Source organism: Cnephaeus nilssonii (assembly GCF_951640355.1).
Source record: "Cnephaeus nilssonii genome assembly, chromosome: 21".
Lineage (NCBI taxonomy): Eukaryota > Metazoa > Chordata > Mammalia > Chiroptera > Vespertilionidae > Cnephaeus > Cnephaeus nilssonii.
Window position 1 is genome coordinate 19,006,116 of NC_137092.1, and position 19,570 is coordinate 19,025,685.

General features: G+C 38.6%; 1 protein-coding gene across 4 annotated transcripts in view; it reads left to right on the forward strand.

The window, feature by feature from the left end:
• KLHL20 (kelch like family member 20) overlaps positions 1-19,570 on the forward strand; it is a 42,878-nt gene that overhangs the window by 8,481 nt on the left and 14,827 nt on the right. For all 4 annotated transcript variants that reach the window (XM_079761126.1, XM_079761123.1, XM_079761125.1 and 1 more), the window contains 4 exons: positions 8,495-9,068; positions 13,839-13,997; positions 15,279-15,373; positions 17,862-17,977. In XM_079761126.1, coding sequence (XP_079617252.1) covers positions 8,526-9,068; positions 13,839-13,997; positions 15,279-15,373; positions 17,862-17,977 — 913 coding nt within the window. In that variant the 5' untranslated portion in view covers positions 8,495-8,525. The remainder of the gene's footprint in view (positions 1-8,494; positions 9,069-13,838; positions 13,998-15,278; positions 15,374-17,861; positions 17,978-19,570) is intronic.

Here is a 19,570-nt window from a genome sequence, read left to right on the forward strand (position 1 = left end):
TTATTCTTCTTTCTCAGGATTGCTGCAGCTATTCGGGGTCTTTTTTTATTCCAGATGAATTTTTGGAGAGTTCTTTCTAGGTCTGTGAAATATGCTGCTGGTATTTTGATGGGGAGTGCATTGAATCTGTAGATTGCTTTGGATAGTATGGACATTTTAATGATGTTGATTCTACCAATCCATGAACATGGTATGTTCTTCCATCTGTTTACGTCTTCCTCTATCTCTTTTTTCAGTGTCCTGTAGTTTTCCGCGTATAGGTCTTTTACCTCCTTAGTTAAGTTTATTCCTAGGTATCTTAATTTTTTTGGTGCGATGGTAAATGGGATTGCTTTTTTAGTCTCTCTTTCTGTAAGTTCACTATTGGTGTATAGAAATGCCATAGATTTCTTGGCGTTAATTTTGTATCCCGCTACATTGCCGAATTCATTTATTAATTCTACTAGAAACCCGTTGCACGAAGTTTCGTGCAATAGACTTTCACCTGGCTGCCGGCAGCAGTTTTCCGCCAGCAGCAGTTTTCCTCTGGCCACCCGCCGATCAGAGCGCCTCCCGCCAGCCCGATTGGCTACCCCGAGAGGAACTCCGATCCGGGAGGCGCTCCGATCGGCGGGTGACCAGAGGAAAACTGGTGCTGGCGGAAAACTGCTGCCAGCAGCCACGCAATCGGCCACCACCAGCGTCTTCCGCCGGCCCCATGGGTCCTTCTGCAGCGTTGGCCTAACGGCCGGTGGGAGGAGCGGGAGTCAGGGACTCGCGAGTCCCCGCCCCCCGCTCCTACCGCCAGCCAATCGGCCACCCTGAGTCCCGCCCCCCGTGCCTCCAGCCGGCCCAATCGTGGGCGTAGCGGAGTGATGCAATTTGCATATTGCCTTTTTATTATGTAGGATTAGTTTTCTGATGGAATCTTTTGGGTTTTTTATGTACAATATCATGTCATCTGCAAATAAGGACAGCTTCACTTCTTCTTTTCCAATTTGGATGCCTTTTATTTCTTCTTCTTGCCTAATTGCGATAGCTAATACTTCCAGTACTATGTCAAACAGGAGTGGTGAGAGTGGGCATCCCTGTCTTGTTCCTGTTCTTAGGAGAAATGGTTTCAGTTTTTGCCCATTGAGTATGATGTTTGCTGTGGGTTTATCATATATAGCTTTTATTATGTTGAGGTATGATCCTTCTATTCCCACCTTGTTGAGAGTTTTTATCAAGAAAGGGTGTTGGATTTTGTCAAATGCTTTTTCTGCATCTATTGATATGACTATGTGATTTTTATCTCTCAATTTGTTTATGTGATGTATCACATTTATTGATTTGCGGATATTGTACCATCCTTGCATTCCTGGGATAAATCCTACTTGGTCATGATGTATGATCTTTCTGATGTATTGCTGGAGCCGATTTGCTAGAATTTTGTTGAGGATTTTGGCATCTATGTTCATGAGGGATATTGGTCTGTAATTCTCTTTCATTGTGTTGTCTTTATCTGGTTTTGGTATTAGGGTGATGCTGGCTTCATAGAAGGAGCCTGGAAGTGTTCCGTCCTCTTGAATTTTTTGGAATAGTCTGAGGAGGATAGGTTTTAGTTCTTCCTTGAAAGTTTGGTAAAACTCTCCTGTGAAGCCCTCTGGCCCCGGGCTTTTGTTTGCCGGAAGCTTTTTGATGACTGCTTCAATTTCTTCCATAGTTACTGGCCTGTTGAGCTGTTTAGATTCTTCCTGATTGAGTTTTGGAAGGTTGTATTTGTCTAGGAATATGTCCATTTCCTCCAGGTTGTCCAGTTTGTTGGAATAGAGTTGTTCGTAGTATTTTGTAACAATCCTTTGTATTTCGTCGGGGTCTGTTGTTATTTCACCTCTTTCATTTCTGATTTTGTTTATTTGGGTCCTCTCTCTTTGCTTCTTGGTGAGCCTGGCTAGAGGTTCGTCAATCTTGTTTATCCTTTCAAAGAACCAGCTCTTGGTTTTGTTGATCTTTTGTATTGTTTCTTTAGTCTCTATGTCGTTTATCTCCGCTCTGATCTTTATTATTTCTTTCCTTCTGCTTACACTGGGCTCTTCTTGTTGCTCTCTCTCTAACTCTTTGAGTTTTTGAGTTAAGTAATTTATTACCATTGTTTCTTGTTTTTTTGCAGTAGGCTTGTAGAGCTATGAACTTCCCTCTCAGGACTGCTTTCGCTGTGTCCCATAGATTTTGGATTGTTGTGTTTTCATTGTCGTTTGTTGCCATGATGTTTTTTATTTCTTCCTTGATGTCTTTGGTAATCCAGTCATGGTTTAATAGCATGCTGTTTAGTCTCCATGTGTTTGATTTCTTTGGGTTGTTTTTATTGTAGTTGATTTCCAGTTTTATGCCACTGTGATCTGAAAAGATGCTTGATATGATTTCTATCTTCTTGAATTTGGAGAGACTTTGCCTATGTCCTAACATATGGTCTATCTTTGAAAATGACCCATGTGCCCTTGAGAAGAATGTATATTCTTTGGCTTTGGGGTGAAATGTTCTGACGATGTCGATTAATTCCATCTGGTCTAGTGAGTCATTTAGGATTGATGTTTCTGTGCTGATTTTTTGTTTAGAGGATTTGTCCAATGGTGATAGTGGTGTATTGAAGTCTCCTACTATGATTGTATTGCTGTCAATCTCTCCTTTGATATTTTCCAGGAGTTTTTTAATGTATCTTGGTGCTCCTGTATTGGGTGCATATATGTTTACCAGAGTTATTTCTTTTTGTTGGATTTCTCCCTTTAGTATTATGAAGTGGCCTTCATTATCTCTTGTAATGTCCTTAACTTTGAGATCTAATTTGTCAGATATAAGTATTGCTACCCCAGCTTTTTTTTCATTTCCATTCGCCTGGAAAAACTTTTTCCATCCCTTTACTCTCAGTCTGTATGCGTCCTTTTTTTTGAGGTGGGTTTCCTGTAGACAGCAGATATATGGGTTTTGTTTTCTTATCCAATCTGTTACCCTGTGTCTTTTGATTGGGGCATTCAATCCATTTACATTTAAAGTTATTATTGATAGGCACTTATTTGTCGCCATTTTTATTCTATACCCCTGTGTTCCTTCTTTGCTTCCTATTTCTTTCTTTCTTCTTCTTTTTTTTTTTACAGCAGACCCTTTAGCATTTCTTTCATTGCTGGTTTGGTGGTGATAAACTCCCTTAGCCCTTTTTTGTCTGTGAAGCTCCTGATTTCACCTTCAATTTTGATTGATAGCCTTGCTGGGTACAGTATTCTTGGATTGAGACCCTTCCTTTGCATGACTTTGTATATTTCATTCCATTCCCTTCTGGCCTGATGAGTTTCTGTTGAGAAATCAGTTGCTAGTCTGATGGGGGTTCCTTTGTATGTAACTGTCTCTCTCTGGCCGCTTTTAAGATTCTTACTTTGTCGTTGGTGTTTGCCAACTTAATTATAATGTGCCTTGGTGTCGGTCTTTTGGGGTTCATTTTGCTTGGAACTCTGTGAGCTTCTTGGATTTGTGTGGGTTTTTTCTTCCCTATATCAGGGAAGTTTTCTGTTATTATTTCTTCAAACAGGTTTTCTATTCCTTGCTCCGTTTCCTTTCCTTCTGGTACCCCTATTATCCTGATGTTGTTTTGTTTTGTGTTGTCCCGAAGTTCCCTTAGGCTCTCCTCATGCTTTCTAATTTTTGTTTCTAGAAGCTGTTGTAATTGGGTATTTTTTTCCATCTTGTGTTCTAGCTCACTTATGCGGTCCTCTGCTTCTTCTAGTCTACTCTTGATGCTTTCTATTGAGTTCTTTACAGCAGTGATGTCATTTTTCATTTCTTCTTGGTTCTTCTTCATTTCCTCTTGGTTCTTACTCATATTGTCGAATTTGTCTTCCATCCTTTTCAGCCACCTTATGACCATTTCTCTGAATTCTTTCTCTGATAGGTTGTTTGCCTCTAATTCGTTTACTTCCTTTTCTGGTGATGCCTGCTTCTCTTTCCTATGGGGGCTATTTCTTTGTCTCCCCATGGTCTCTCTTCTCCGGATGTCTGGTTATATAGTTCTCTCTCTCTGGCGTTGATTTAAAGGTACAAAATACAACACAACCAGGCACAACACACAAGGCACTGAACAGAATTGTATTCACGATATTAATAACCTCCCATAAAGGTAACCACCAGAGAAAGACAAATTAGGGTATAGGAGTGGAAGAGGGAGAGTAAAAAGAAAGAACAACAACAACAAAAAAAGAGTGTGAATCTGAACTTGGGAAAAGAGCAGAAAAAAAAAAGGAAAAGAAAAAAAAGTAAGAGAGACAAGAACAATACTAAGAGAGAAAAGGGGAACAAACTATATATATGGGGAGTAGACTCCACTAGAACAACCACTAATCCCAGCAAATTCCAGCAACACGAGCCTGGAGATTAATACAAACTGCAACACCAACTAATATCAAGTGAGGCAAGGGAAAACAAAAGTAAAAAAAACAAACAAACAAAAGAACCAACCAAACAAACAAAAAGAATAATCAAAACAATCTCATAAAAAAGCATAAAAATTCAATCTAATCAACATTCAAGCAAACAACAACAAAAGGCCAGAGAGAAAAATAATTTTTTTAAGGTAGCGTAGAGAGAGGTATGTATGGATTTGGAGCAGGGGGTTGGGAATTAGATATATAAGTAGGGTGAAATTTTAGCAGAGGGTAAACTGAAAAAGTAGGGAAAATCTATAGCCAGAAAGGGTTAAGAAAAACAGGAGACCAAATGGGGAAAGGTTAGGAGGAGAGTGATGGCAAAATGTTAGCGTTGAGATAGGGTAAGGGAAAGATGCAAATAGAATGTAGGACACTAATCCCAAAATACAAGAAAGGGAAAATCAAATGACATTAAAAAAATAAATAAATAAAATAATAGTAATAGTAATGCTGATTGAAAATAAAAATGTAATAATTAAAAAGGTGAAAATCGAGTGAGGAAAAAGAAAAAAATTTAGTTTCTTAAGTAAAAGATGCAAAAAATGAAAATAAAAAAATTAGAATAAAAAAATTTTAAAAGGAATTAAAAATTAAAAAATAGGAAGACTAAAATGTGCAGTAGCGGCTGTCATTCACTTCCTCTAATATTCTGTTTGGTATGCCTGTTTCCCAGTCTGGGCGGTATTTCAGTTCAGCTTCGTTCCACTGCTTCTCAGTGTTGTAAGCCAGTCCTGCTTTTTGAGCCGGCCGTGTCTTAATTTCTCATATTTATTTTTGATTACACCAGAGACAATTAGTGTTTCAGCCCCTGGGTGGCAGTGTTTCTGAATTGACTTCCGGGCCTCTCTAGCTTTTTTTTTTTTTTTCCCCCTCTATGACACTCACTACCGGTTTGTGGAGGTGTGCGCCTCTCCGATGGTCACACCCAGCTCTGTTCCCAGGTTCCGCAAGAACAACTTCCCCTGCAGTCTTTCAGGGTTTTTCCACCTGGGTTTTCCTATGTATTGGGCTTAGTAATCAGAGTCGGAAAGAGCCCAAGTGTTCGGACAGTGGGTCTGTGCGCCAGACTAAGTAGCCCGCACTCCTTTGAAAATTCTTAGTCTGATCCTCCTCGTCAGATTAAAATGAGTTGCTTTTAAGAGGTCACTTCTGTTAGCAGCTCAGAGGACCCCCTTCCACATTCACGGATCACGGCAGTTCCAACTGCCGCCGATTTTTCTAGGCTCAGACCTCCCGGTTCCTGCCGGTCTTGCGGCTCGCGCGCTTCCCTCCCACCGCGGGGATTAGAAACCACACCTTATTTCAGGCGAAATCTGACCTTTCTGTGGTGCAGTGAAGAGTTCCTTTGAATCCCAATGTTTGCGCCGATAGGGGACCGGTGTTCTGGTGCTCGCAGCTGTTCAGTGTTTGCAGTTGTCGCGGAAAGTCAGGTTTCCAATAAAGTCCTCCTTTCCTTGCAAGATGGCGAGGCGCCCGGTGAGCCCGCAGCTCCGGGGGGAGACCCAGCCCCTGTGGGTGCTGCACGGTCAGGGGAGCCCTGGCCAGCACTCCCCCGCCTTCTCCTGGAGTTTAGCTGTCCCTTGGCTTGCCAATATACAATCCCCCTGCGAACCTCTGTTGCTCCTACTCTCCGCCCCAGGACCAGACTCCAAACAGGACTCTATTCCGTCGCCATTTTTTTCCCCTCTGTCAGATTATGATATTTTTAAAAGGTAAGGATAGCCTGAATTAGGGTGAGGCTAGTTAGACGTGTATCGAAATGGTTGAATTTTAGGTATTACATGGAGGTAGAATGATAGGATTTGCTGATGGGTTGGGTTTCAGTGTCGAAGGGAAAGGTTCCAAGATTTCTGGCCTGAGCCAATTTAAGAATAAAATTACCTTTAATTGATCTGGGGAAGACTAGAGGAGAGACATCAATGGAGGAAGAGAATCAAGGAATCAGTTTTAGATATATCATTGAGATACAGTAGGTCCTCGGGTTACGTAGGAGATCTGTTCCTACAGCGCGACATAACTCAATTTTCCCCACCTACATAAGCACCTACGTCACTCACTTGGAGCACATACACAGCAGTGATGAAGTAAAACAGTAAAATTTAAAAGAAAGATAATTCCTGGCCTTTACTTGTGGTAAATAAATAATAAAAAACATAAAGCACATATGTATATATGTCGAAATGACGGAACTTTTTTTTTTTTTATAAATAAATGGGAGATGGCGACGTAACCACGAAACGACGTATGTTGAGTCTGATGTAACCCGAGGACTGCCTGTATATGAGCTTGAGTAATCCAGATAGGAGATAAAAATCCTTTAGCCATTCATACATGGGTGATGGGAACCAGGAGATTAAATGAGCTTCCCCCACAAATGTGAGAGCAGAGAGGACAGACTTTGGAGAATGACCACATTCAAGAGAATTCCTTCCAAGTTTGTTAACCACACAGTCTATAATAACATAGAAATTACCCATTATTTAAAGTCAGAGTCTATACTAATACAATAATAGCAGCACTTTTCTTTTCTTTTTTTTTTTTTGCTATGGCATACTTTAAAAAAAAGTAGGTATGTAGAAATTAGCTTTCATATTTTACTTAGGTGAAATAAAATATTGTTTATCTGATTTCAACAGTATCATCTTTATGTACATAATTAAGGTTGCAACAAACATGCTTTAACTTCTACATGCAATGTCAGTATTACAACAGGAATTTTTGAACTGGTCTTGTCTTTAATGGCGGGGTTTTTTAAAGCCTGATTCTACCACTGTTACCCGTGTGGTTTATTCTTTCAGCATCCACTACATACAAGGCACCAGTATGCACATGGCTAAAAGCCTTCTTGATTGTTTGTGTGGGTGGTAAAATTATCTAACTGATCAGCTTTATATTTCAGTCTTTCACTTGTCAAGCATATACAGTAATATTTCCGCCAGATGTCAGGAATTATGAACAGTTTGTACTCTAGAATACAGTCACCTATGGGCTGAGGCCAAGCATGGAAAGATTGAATGTATAAGTGCTTTGGAAAAACAGGTTGCTGGTGGAGAAAGGAAGAACCATGCTCTTGGTTTTTAAGTTTGTGCCTTTATAATGTAAATGCATAGTTATTTACTACATTTCCTCACTTGTAAGACACACAGTTGATTTAATAACAACTTTTTAGAATTGTGAATATTAAATTAAAGGTATGCAAAGCTTTTCTTACTTGCTGCCAATATAGCAAGTATTTATCGATATAATTGATACCTCAGTATTCTTTAATATCACAAAGTTTTATTCTAAGTTCTCCTCTCATTCAAAGACTAAAGAATCCCTTGAATTATGTCTGGCCCTCAGCAGTTATCCAAAGCATTCCAAGGACACACTTGTGCTTGTGATTTTTTTTTTTTTTTACTTTTTTAGAACATTGTGATTGTGTAAACTGTAAACTCTAGGCATCTTCAGGTGAAGGAAATATAGTACTACATATAAAGTTAATTTTTGGACCCTACATATAAAGTTAATTTTTGGACCCTGGCCTATTTTCCTTTTGATCATTTCATGCAACATTGGCTATATTTTACAGATTTTGTGCTGAACCTTAGAGCAATTTAAAATATCTCCCAATGATAATCAGAAATAAACATTTATGTGTTTTAGAAAAATGACAACTATCAAGATTTTGGTTAAACCAGATTATGAAATTAAAGTCCATAAATCATAATTTAGAAATGTTTCTCATAATGTGTTATTACTTTAGTACAGGCAGTTGTAAAAGATATGGCCTAAACAGTCTATTCTGACTACTGAGATGAAAAAAGAATTGTCCTTTATTTTATGGGAGTTCACAGTGAAAGTGCTCTGACTTGGAATTAATACTATTCATTCCTTGAGAGACATTAAAGAAGTTTTTGAGTTCTAGAGTCCTTAGAACGGGAACTCTTTGGGGACTTAGTGCTGTCTTTTGGTTACCTATAGGTTTCCCTGTGTCTTGACTTAGGAATACTTTTATGACAGGAGTGAGCTTCTAATAATACTGCCATCTTCTCTTCCCTCTCCCCCTGCCATTCTTGTAGGTGCACCAACATTCGACCAGGAGAGACTGGAATGGATGTAACAAGCCGCTGCACCCTTGGAGACCCCAACAAACTGCCAGAAGGGGTTCCCCAACCTGCCCGCATGCCCTATATCTCAGACAAGCACCCTCGACAAACCTTGGAAGTGATTAACCTCCTGAGGAAGCACCGGGAGCTCTGCGATGTGGTGCTAGTTGTGGGCGCCAAGAAGATCTATGCCCACCGGGTCATTTTGTCAGCCTGCAGTCCCTACTTCCGAGCTATGTTTACAGGAGAATTGGCAGAGAGTCGGCAGACAGAAGTAGTGATCCGAGACATAGATGAGAGGGCTATGGAACTGCTGATTGACTTTGCATATACCTCCCAGATAACTGTGGAAGAGGGCAATGTTCAGACCCTACTGCCAGCTGCTTGTCTCCTCCAGCTGGCAGAAATACAGGAAGCCTGCTGCGAATTCTTAAAGAGACAATTAGATCCCTCTAACTGCCTTGGTATTCGGGCTTTTGCTGACACACATTCATGTCGTGAGTTGCTAAGGATAGCAGACAAGTTCACTCAACATAACTTTCAAGAGGTGAGTTGTACTTAGTGGTTTGAATGTATTCATAATGTCTGTCAGGAGAGTGTATAGGCTCACACTCTGCTGACACATACGTAGCTGCTTGGCTATTTACTGCTGATTCTAAATCAATATTAAAGAAGTAAGTTGTTATAAATTCTAAACTTGGTTTTTATTTTAGAGTCCATGTTTGTGTTTATCAGTAATAGTTAAAGTTTAGGACTTGATTGTGCCTAGTCATGTCATATTCATAAAAGGCTAATTTAAAAGTCAGAATACAGTTTATTAATTCATAAGGAGATGTGTGTCTGCTAGGATACCTGGTATCAGTCATTTACCTGAAGCCTGTCCTTCCTGATTATATGGATTATTCAGCAGAATAAATTATAGGTCAGAGGTTATTTGGTGAGTAATCAGAAAAAAAATGAAATTAGATATTATCAAAAGAATTTTCATTAAACCTGTTACTTTTCATTTATTCATTCAATATTTGTAAAGCTACTATGTTTCAGCCACGGGGCTTAGGAACAAAGGCTGCAGTAGTAAACGAGACCCCTGGCGTCTGTTTTCGTGGTGTATAGAATCCAGCAGGGAAGGCAGCCAGTGAATGTACAATTACACAGTTAGTTACAGCGGTAGGTGCTACAAAGAAGAAACCCTGGATGATTTAACAGGGTGTTACAGAGATTTAACTTTGGTTCTAGAACAGCTCATGCAAAATTCTGAGACATGAAGAAGCATAACTAGTTTGAAGAATGGAAAGAAATCTAGTGAGACCCAGAGAGTAAAAGAGGATGTTACATAATGATTTTACAGAAAGAACAGAGCCAGATTGCACTGGAGTTAATAGACCATGTTAAGTATTTGAAATTTAACCATTAAAGTGTTTTGAGCAAAGGACAGACATGGTTCATTTTGTACTTTAATATTACTCTTCTGTTCACCAGGAAAACCTCTAATGGCTCAAAGGCTTAAAAAATACAAAATGAAAACATTAGATGACATGGATCAATTCCTTTCTAATTTTGAAGCAAAGACGGCTTAATTGACTAATCCAAAAGGCATAGAAAAAAATATTGATTTGACTGTATAAAACTAAAAAAATTTCTGCATGGTAAAACAAAAGAATAAGTTAAAGACAAACTGGGGGCAAATATTTGCAAATCATATCACAGGCAATGATCTTAATAAATCAAGAGCTCCTATTGGTCAGTAACCAAGACCAATAAAATGAGCAATAAAATAATAAATTCAGATTGCCCTTAAGCATATGAATATCTGCTCAAGCTTGTTCATAATAACTGAAACATGAATTAAAACTATACAAAGTACTATTTTTTTATCTACCAGATTACAAATATTCAGAAGTTGGATTGCAAACCCTAATGATAAGGCCATGGGGAAAATAGCTACATTGCTAGTGTGAGTATAAATTGATACAACTCCTTTGAAAAGAAATTTGGCAGTACCTATCAAAATTACAGACTTATTGTACACACTCGACTCAGCAATCCCATTTTTAGAAATTTGTACTACAAATGTACTGGAGAGGGGAAATGTTTGAGGAAGTAAGATCATGGGTTCCGATTTAAGTATATTCAGTTTGAGACACTTGTGACATATCTAAATAGAGCTATTGAGTAGGCCTCTGTTTATATGAGTCTGTATCTTAGGAAAGAGATGAGGCCTTAGGTGGTTTGGCTCAGTGGATAGAGCATCAACTTGCAGACTGAAAGGTCCCGGGTTCAATTTCAGTCAAGGGCACATGCCCGGGTTGTGGGCTCGATCCCCACTGGGGGGCGTGCAGGAGGCAGCCAATCAATGATTCTCATCATTGATGTTTCTATCTCTCTTCCTTCCTCTCTGAAATCAATTTAAAAAAAATGATTAGGATTCGATTGAAATGTAGGAGTCATAAACATAGTAATTAAGTCACAGTAATTAACTACAGCTTAATTTTTTTAGGCCAGATATAATCCAGAAGCCATAAAAGAAAAAATTGATAAATTTGATTGCATAAAAATTTTAAACTTTTAAATAACAAAAGCACCATAAACAAGGTAAAAAAAAAAATCAATGCAAATGAAGTCACCTAATTTGGAGAAAGAAGAAAAAAGCCCTAATTTTTTCCCCATACTAAAGGATGGGTTAGCTCAAGAGCAGCTGGCAGAGGAACCTGAGAATAGATAGAAGAGGAAAGCTAGGTGTGTGGGATTGTTTCATGGAGATAATACATACATATTTACAAAAACTGACTCAAGAAGAAACAGAAAACCAGAAAAAAACTTAATCAATGAAAGAAGTTCCCATAATAGTGTGGGACTTAAAATGCAGATCTCCTGTAAACTTTTATTTGAGAAAGCAGATATTTTAAGGTATTATATATATATATTATTGATTTCAGAGAGAAGAAGGAAGAAGGAGAGAGAGAGAGAATCATCAATGATGAGAAGGAATCATTGATTGGGCGCCTCCTGCACGCTCCCTATTGGGGATCAAGCTCTCAACCCTGGCATGTGCCCTGACCGAGAATCAAACCGTGACCTCCTGGCTCATAGGTTGATGCTCAACCACTGAGCCACACTGGCCAGGCAAGGCATTATTTTCTTCACCTGGTTGTTTGGTTCCAGGATAGATGTCAGTTGTAGATTTGCCCTAATGGCAGACAGTATCTTTTTCTTATTGGTGAAAAAGGAGAAGTGACATTTTAAGCATACTTTGTTTATCAAAAGTATTATTCTTACTCTTTGTCCTTAGTGCCAAACAAATATTTTCTCACACAGATTTTCATGTCTTCTTGCCATCTGATGTTTCCAGTAAGTGATATCATTTTTAATATCATTATTTAATATCATGGTGGTTCACTTATAAACTTTAAACTTGGTGATCATTGACACATAACATTTGGTTTATAATACTAAGTTGGGAAAAATTATTACGCTCTGACAAGATCCACAAAGAATGTTAAGGCACTCCACAAAGATATCTGATACCTTACTTGTACTTGAGTAAAGAAATCAGAGTGAAAAGAAAAGAGGAAAGTAGGATGCAGCCATGGCTTAAGTTTTGCACACTGTGAAGGCCAGCACATGTAATTTGAAGCGAGGCCCCAAATTTGGCTCTGGCCTTTCTAGCCCCCAACATAGGGTTGCCAGATAAAATACAGGGAGTCCAGTTAAATTTAAATTTCAGGTAAACAACAAATAACTTTTAGTGTAAGTATGTCCTGTATTTTTATTTGCTAAATCTAATAACAGTCCTGCCACAGAGAGTACAATGCAACCACTCTAACCAAGCTACCTGGCTAAGCAACCTAGCTAAAATGTAAACGTTACCTATTTAATTTCCTGAACCCCAAAAGGTCTCCCACTCAGATGATTGAAACTTTTTGCCATACAAATTAAAATGTTCATTAGTATTTTCTACTATAAGAATAGCTGACTTTATGGCCTGAAACTGTTTTATTTTGAGATGCACATTTTTTTCTCATGTACTTGGGAAAAACATTCTTAATCAAATATTCAAATAGCAATGGCTTATCTCATATTCTGGGAAATATTCTTTTTGATGAGCATGAAAATAACCTTGTCCCAAGAGAATACATCACCTGCATCAGAGGTCACACGGTAGGAATTGACTTCTTTACTAGATCCTCCTGCACACGTGGGCATCACACGTAGAACATGTACTGCGTGAGAGAATAAACCACATGGAGTGTAGCGGTTACCGTTCCCTCCTGCGTTGCACCCTGCCCCTTGTACTCGGCATAGTCATGGCAAGATCTACAAGCTTTTGGGACTTACGGCTGGCATGCACGACAAGGTGATATCCTTGTTGCATTGCCTCTCCATTCTGACAGTTCCCTAGCCCTGGGTAAAGATAAATTATTGGTGTGTGTGTAGCAATATATGTAATGTATGCACACACATACCAGTGAGATAGACATACCGGTATAGGTAAATATGAGAGTGTGTTGGTCTTCAGAGGTTTTCCTGGTTCTGATTCTCATTATATCTAGTCTTGCTTATAAAATTGCTGACACCCTTATTCTTTTTTTATACTGGCCCCTTGGTGTTTCTACCCCAGACACTGCTCTATCAGTACCAATCTTACTCTGGAAGCTATTCTTGAATTTTTTATATGCTTCTTATATTTCTGGAGTTATAATTTGGTATAGTTTAGTTTACTTTGAATGTAAACTTTAATTTTGAAGTTTACTATTTGTTTTAGGAAAAAAAGATGTCATTTGTCTTAAATTATTTGAATCATAAATTATTATTTTCCCCCAAGTTTTGTGTCCCCTGTACTCTCCTTTGTTTCCTTTTTTAAATTAATAAACATTTTTAGAGCAGTTTTAGGTTCCAGCAAAATTGAGCAGAAAGTAGAGTTCCCATATACCCCTTCTCTACACACACACACGTGCACACACAACCTCCCCTACTATCAACATCAGAGGGGTACATGTGTCACAACTGATGAACCTACATTGACATGTTATTATCACCCAAAGTCCATAGTTTACATGAGGGTTCACTCTTGGTGTTGTACATTTTGTGCGTTTTGACAAATGTGTAATATTGTATCCACCATTGTAGTATTGTACATGCTAGTTTCATTGTCCATAGCCTGCCCATCTGTTTCTTTTTAAACTTTTCTCCACTGTTTTGAACCTCAGCTCTATTGTGGAATAGAACTTTGCTTCATAACCCTTAAGAAAAATATTGAGCCAATAAATTAAATGTGATCACAGGTTTTTTTCTTTTATTCTTACCTCACTTTGAACAGGTGATGGAAAGTGAAGAGTTCATGTTGCTTCCAGCCAATCAACTCATTGATATAATATCTAGTGATGAGCTAAATGTTCGCAGTGAAGAACAGGTGTTCAATGCAGTGATGGCCTGGGTCAAATACAGTATCCAAGAAAGACGTCCTCAGTTACCCCAGGTATAAAGGAAATGCTTCTCTAAGTAACTGCTTTCATAATATGTATTTGATTTGAAAAAAAAAAAAAAAGCAGGTATCATTCACTGTCCCTTATATTAGACTATAAGAAAGACCATCTGTTTCCAAATAATCAAGGAGATATTTGTTTATCATAAACTTTTTGCTCCTTGCTTCCTCTCTATTTTGCATCAACTCTAGGTTTGGGCTATAAAGCTGGTCAAACCTAAATGGTACAAATGAACAGAAGAGGGCAAGGAAGGCGACTGTCCTGCTTCCTTTCCCTATGGCTTGGAAATCTCATGCCATTTTGAAGAATAAAGGGACAATATGGGGCAAAAGTGGTCACTAAATGAAATGTTTGATGTTCTTGTTATTATGACTGTAGGCTTTAGCAGTTTAATAGTATATTCTTCTAGATTTTTAATTAGATTCCAGTTAAATAAGCTAATTGTAGAAGAGCTTATCCTATCTAATAAAACAGTAATATGCAAATTGACTATCACTCCAACACACAAGATGGCTGCCCCCATGTGGACACAAGATGGCCAGCAGGGGAGGGCAGTTGGGAGGAACCAGGCCTGCAAGGGAGGGCAGTTGGGGGTGACCAGGCCAGCAGAGGAGGGCAGTTGGGGGTGGGGGGGACCCAGGCCTGCAGGGGAGAGCAGTTCGGGGGGACCCAGGCCTGCAGGGGAGAGCAGTTGGGGGGGACCAGGCCTGCAGGGGAGGGCCGTTAGGGGCAATCAGGCTGGCAGGGGAGTGGTTAGGGGGTGATCAGGCTGGCAGGCAGAAGTGGTTAGGGGCAATCAGGAAGGCAAGCAGTTGGGAGCCAGCAGTCCTGGATTGTGAGAGGGATGTCCGACTGCCTCTTTAGGCCTGATCCTACCTGGATCAGGCTTAAACAGGCAGTCGGACATACCTTGAGGGGTCCCAGATTAGAGAGGGTGCAGGCTGGGCTGAGGGACACACACCCCATGCACGAATTTCGTGCACCGAGCCTCTAGTAATAAATATATTGCTGAAAGCTTCAAGTAACATTCTACAGTGGTATTAGTGTGCTTTGTTTTCTGATTATTCTAATTACTGAGTTGGTGGTTAGAATAAATTGAATTTAGTTTTAGTATTTATGCCTTCTCTTCCTCTTCATTATATGTTAATTAGATCAATTGGTAAGTTGATTCCATTTGATCCCCAAACATTTGAAATACAATAGGGGAGCACCTATTCTCTTAAAAACCTGGCAGATGGGTTCTCAAGCCTTTAAGCATGTTTATTTATTCATAGGTGCTCCAGCATGTCCGTCTGCCTTTGCTCAGTCCCAAGTTCCTGGTGGGCACCGTGGGCTCTGATCCCCTCATCAAGAGTGATGAAGAATGCAGGTATGAATGGCCCTGTCGGGGAAAAAGCAACAACCAAGAGTTCCTGTTTTCTCCTAATTTCCTTATTTCTACTACTGCCTAACTAGTGTTTCCTACTGCTGAAAGCAGAGTATTTAACAGATTTTTATTCTTGGCTCCGGTCAAGAGGAGATGAAGAAGAGAGGACTGAAGTTCCAGTATTTCATCCCATTAGTTTTTTAATGTATTGTGTTTTTTGGTGTAGAAGTGCCAATAAGGATGTAGATTTCTGAGATTTTAATGCAATCTTGAATTAGAAGAAGTAAGTCTCTGCTAATATATTTCTTCTTGAGATAAATAATACTATTGTTCTGTCAAAAAGTGTGTCTGGGCACATTTTCATTCCATCATATATGCCCAATTAGGGGCTAGGACTGGCCTTGTTTTCTGAGACTGTGGACGAAGTTAAAGGTCTACCACACTTATGAAGTAGCTTTATAAATGCTTTTACAAAGCAAACAAAACACCTATGTTATTGGGCTATCTCTATGATGTATATGAAATTTAATAAATTACTTTTCCCAGTTTGACAGATTTTACGATTTAGGTTCAAATCTGAAGCCATGTGGTGTTTTTAATCATTTTCTCCTACCATGGTCTGTCCATAAAAATAAAAGAGCAAGTTAGTACTCAGAACTCCTTAACCTACACTGAAGAAACATGTTCTAAAATCAGGAATCCCTGTAACAGAGGAAGGACATGTAGATGCATTTGCATTTCTTCTGTAATCTAAAGTCTGCCCCTTTAACAGATGTTAGAGGGGCTTTTGTCTTTTAAATTTAAAAACAGAAAAATGGCAGTTTTCCCCCCAGATATTTACAGTACCTGCAGGAAAACCATAGGAATTATGGATGCTAAAATCCGAAGAAACAATACAAAGGTGCCCCTTGTGCATAAAATAGAAATCAGATTGTACTGATTCTGATGCAGAAAGTAAAGGTGCAGTCACTTGTCAAAGAAGCTCCTTCCTGATATCTTGACGTCAGCATTTACCAGCTCTGTGACCTTACGCAAGTCACTTTAACCTCTTTCTGCTATGGTTTCTTCATCTAAAGTTAGGACAGTAATAGCACCGATTTCATAGACTACGGTGGGGATTAATGAGCTAGTGCCGTACAGCACATGGCTGTAAATGCTGCTGTTATTATTAATGGTGGGTTGGCTAGCTGAGTATCAGCTCTATAGTACTCTTTTTAGGAACCCCTGAAAACCTAATTAAAAACCAGCTATTAGGCCCTAACCGATTTGGCTCAGTGGATAGAGCGTTGGCCTGTGGACTGAAGGGTCCCAGGTTTGATTCCGGTCAAGGCATGTACCTTGGTTGCAGGCACATCCCCAGTAGGGGTGTGCAGGAGGCAGCTGATCGATGTTTCTCTCTATCCCTCTCCCTTCCTCTCTGTAAAAAAATCAATAAAATATATTTTTTTTAAATTAAAAAAAACCAAACAGCTATTAGGAGATCACAGTCTCTTTTTAAGGCTGAGGAAGCTAGAAAAGGCTCTTCATCGGGGGAGATGTTTTTGGTTTTTGTTTGTTTTGTTTTTAAGATAAACTCAGAGGAGCTTAGCAAAGCCATATATAGGAAGTGCATTATTGGGTCATACCTGAGGACTAGTCCAGCAGGAGAAAATACTCTGTAACATACAATAACTAGAGAAATTAAAATATAGTATAATTTAGGAAACACTTTTAGAGTTGAGAGGACAGAGTAACAGATGGATATGCACTAGTCAGGCACTGCGCTACGCAAAGGACTCAAGTGAAATAAGTACATGCAGAAGTAGTGTGCATTAGGATATTTTTTTAGCAGGTACAATTACTAGGTTCTTCTCATAAAATACCTTAATAGACAGAAAAAAAAAACATTTGTTCACCCTCAGTAGACTTGTTGAGAGGAAACCATTCAGACCGTACCCAGATAGTAAATTAATAGCAAATCAATATTAAATGATGGCACCGTGCTTCTTTTTAGCAACAATCTAATTTTTGACTTAGTTTTATTACCTTATTTCTATTACTGCCTAACTAGTGTGTTTCCTACTGCTGAAAGCAGAGTATTTAACAGATTTTTATTCTTGGCTTCGGTCAAGAGGAGATGAAGAAGAGAGGACTGAATTTCCAGTATTTCATCCCATTAGTTTTTTAATGTATTGTGATGTGCTACTTTGCCAGTATCCTGTAGAATGTAATAAAGTTTATGAGAAAGCAATAACTAGGCTGGTAATCTAGTTGTAATTTTAGTTTTCCATAAGTTATTATTGGCCCCAAGCATGTTGAGGTACATTTGCACTGTGATATGAAGTCATAATGGAAATACTAATCAGTCCATGACTCCGAGTGTGACTGGCATCATTGCTCTCACGTTTGTGACCCTTTTTAATGTGGGCTGGCATTCAGGATTTGGTTTGATTTATGCTTGATCCCTTTGCCAACTTAGACACTTGAAATAAAGGCAGAATTTTCTCCACAGAGACTTGGTAGATGAGGCTAAAAACTATCTTCTATTGCCCCAAGAACGACCACTAATGCAAGGACCAAGGACAAGACCACGGAAGCCTATCCGCTGTGGAGAAGTACTTTTTGCAGGTTTGGATCTTAATTATGGTGACTAAACTGAACATTTTAGAGAAACTGTCAAGTGAGTAGTCCTTTGGACAGTTGTGATATCCACTGTCATAAGAAACATATACTGTCATGTAACTTGAGTCTTACCTCCTGATCCAACACTGGTATTCTCCAAAACAGTGCTCTGTTTGTATAAATCTAAAACCGCACTGCACAGGCAAAACCTTAGAGAGTCTCAAGAATAGTCTAACTTGGTAACTAGTAATGTGTTTTTATTTATTAAGGCTAGTTTCGTGGTAAGACTGTGTTAGATTTAAAAATTAGTGGATTAATTCCTCTTTGTTGTGTTGCTTTCAATACTGAAAATAAATGGAACTTTGTATTTGAGTCCATACATAAATAAATTCTGAGGTGTGTTTTTTTTTAAGTTTATGAATATAAAGAGCAAATTGGGAAAATTACCTAAAATCTATTTATAAATAAATAAAGCCACATTGCAGTGGATGTTTTGTTCAAATGAGTCATATGCATTAATTTATATACCAGTGTGCAAGTTGCCTCATAATTACACGAAACTTAAAAAAAAAGAAAACAGCATCTTACATCAAACAGTTATTTATACCCCTTCCTACCTTTACTGGCTAGATGCAGCCCAAGACAACATTACGCTGTATCATTTTGCTCCTGTTGTCTGCTCCTGAATCTGTTGATCCTGAGGAAGACTAGGGAGAAATTATCACCCACCTATCGTGATTAAGGAAAATCAGGTTTCATTTAAATCAGTATATTTAATACTAAATGACACTAAGTTTTGTGAATCCTAATTTGAATTCTGTTCTAGAATATATGCCAGTAGTTTTAATATCAGAGAAAACATCTTAAATTCCAGAATAAAATCTGGCTCCAACTATGAGGGTTATGAGCGTTTGAGACAAATCAAATAGCCTGATCATTAAACCTCAGACACAATTTTATAATGGAAGTCATAAAAACCAGCTTTTTATTAGATCACTTGATTCCAAATCAAATTAATATTACTTCATCAACTGTGTTCTTCACACTAAAGAAAAACACAGGCCTTTAGAGAATCAGTGTACCTAAGGAAAATATTGCTGGAAAGGGATACATAGTATTAGTTTAATACCCTGATTTATATGAAACTATAATAAAATAAAAATGTGTGCACATTGAGATCTGAAATAAAGAAATGAATTTTCAAATCTAGCTAGAAGGTTAGAAACATTACTATTTTAGTCTAGCTCCAGAAGTTATTGAAACCCCTTAGAAAACAGTAGTTTTCAAACGTTTTGAGGTTAAGGTATCCTTGGACTTCACTTTTTAAACTCTAGAATATAGCTCTTATTTGGATTGAAATAGAGATGGTTTGAAAGAATAACAGATGTATCTCAAATAACCATGCTTTCAGGAAACACTCAGAGATGCTTTATGGAACTCAGTTTGAACTTGTTATGAGCTTATGAAAAATGTAACTTCTTTAAAACATTTCTTGATCTAAAATGTTATGTTGGGTGCTGGCCAGTGTGGCCCAGTTAGTTGAGCATCATCCCTTGGACTGAAAGGTCACCGGTTTGATTCCCAGTGGGGTACATACCC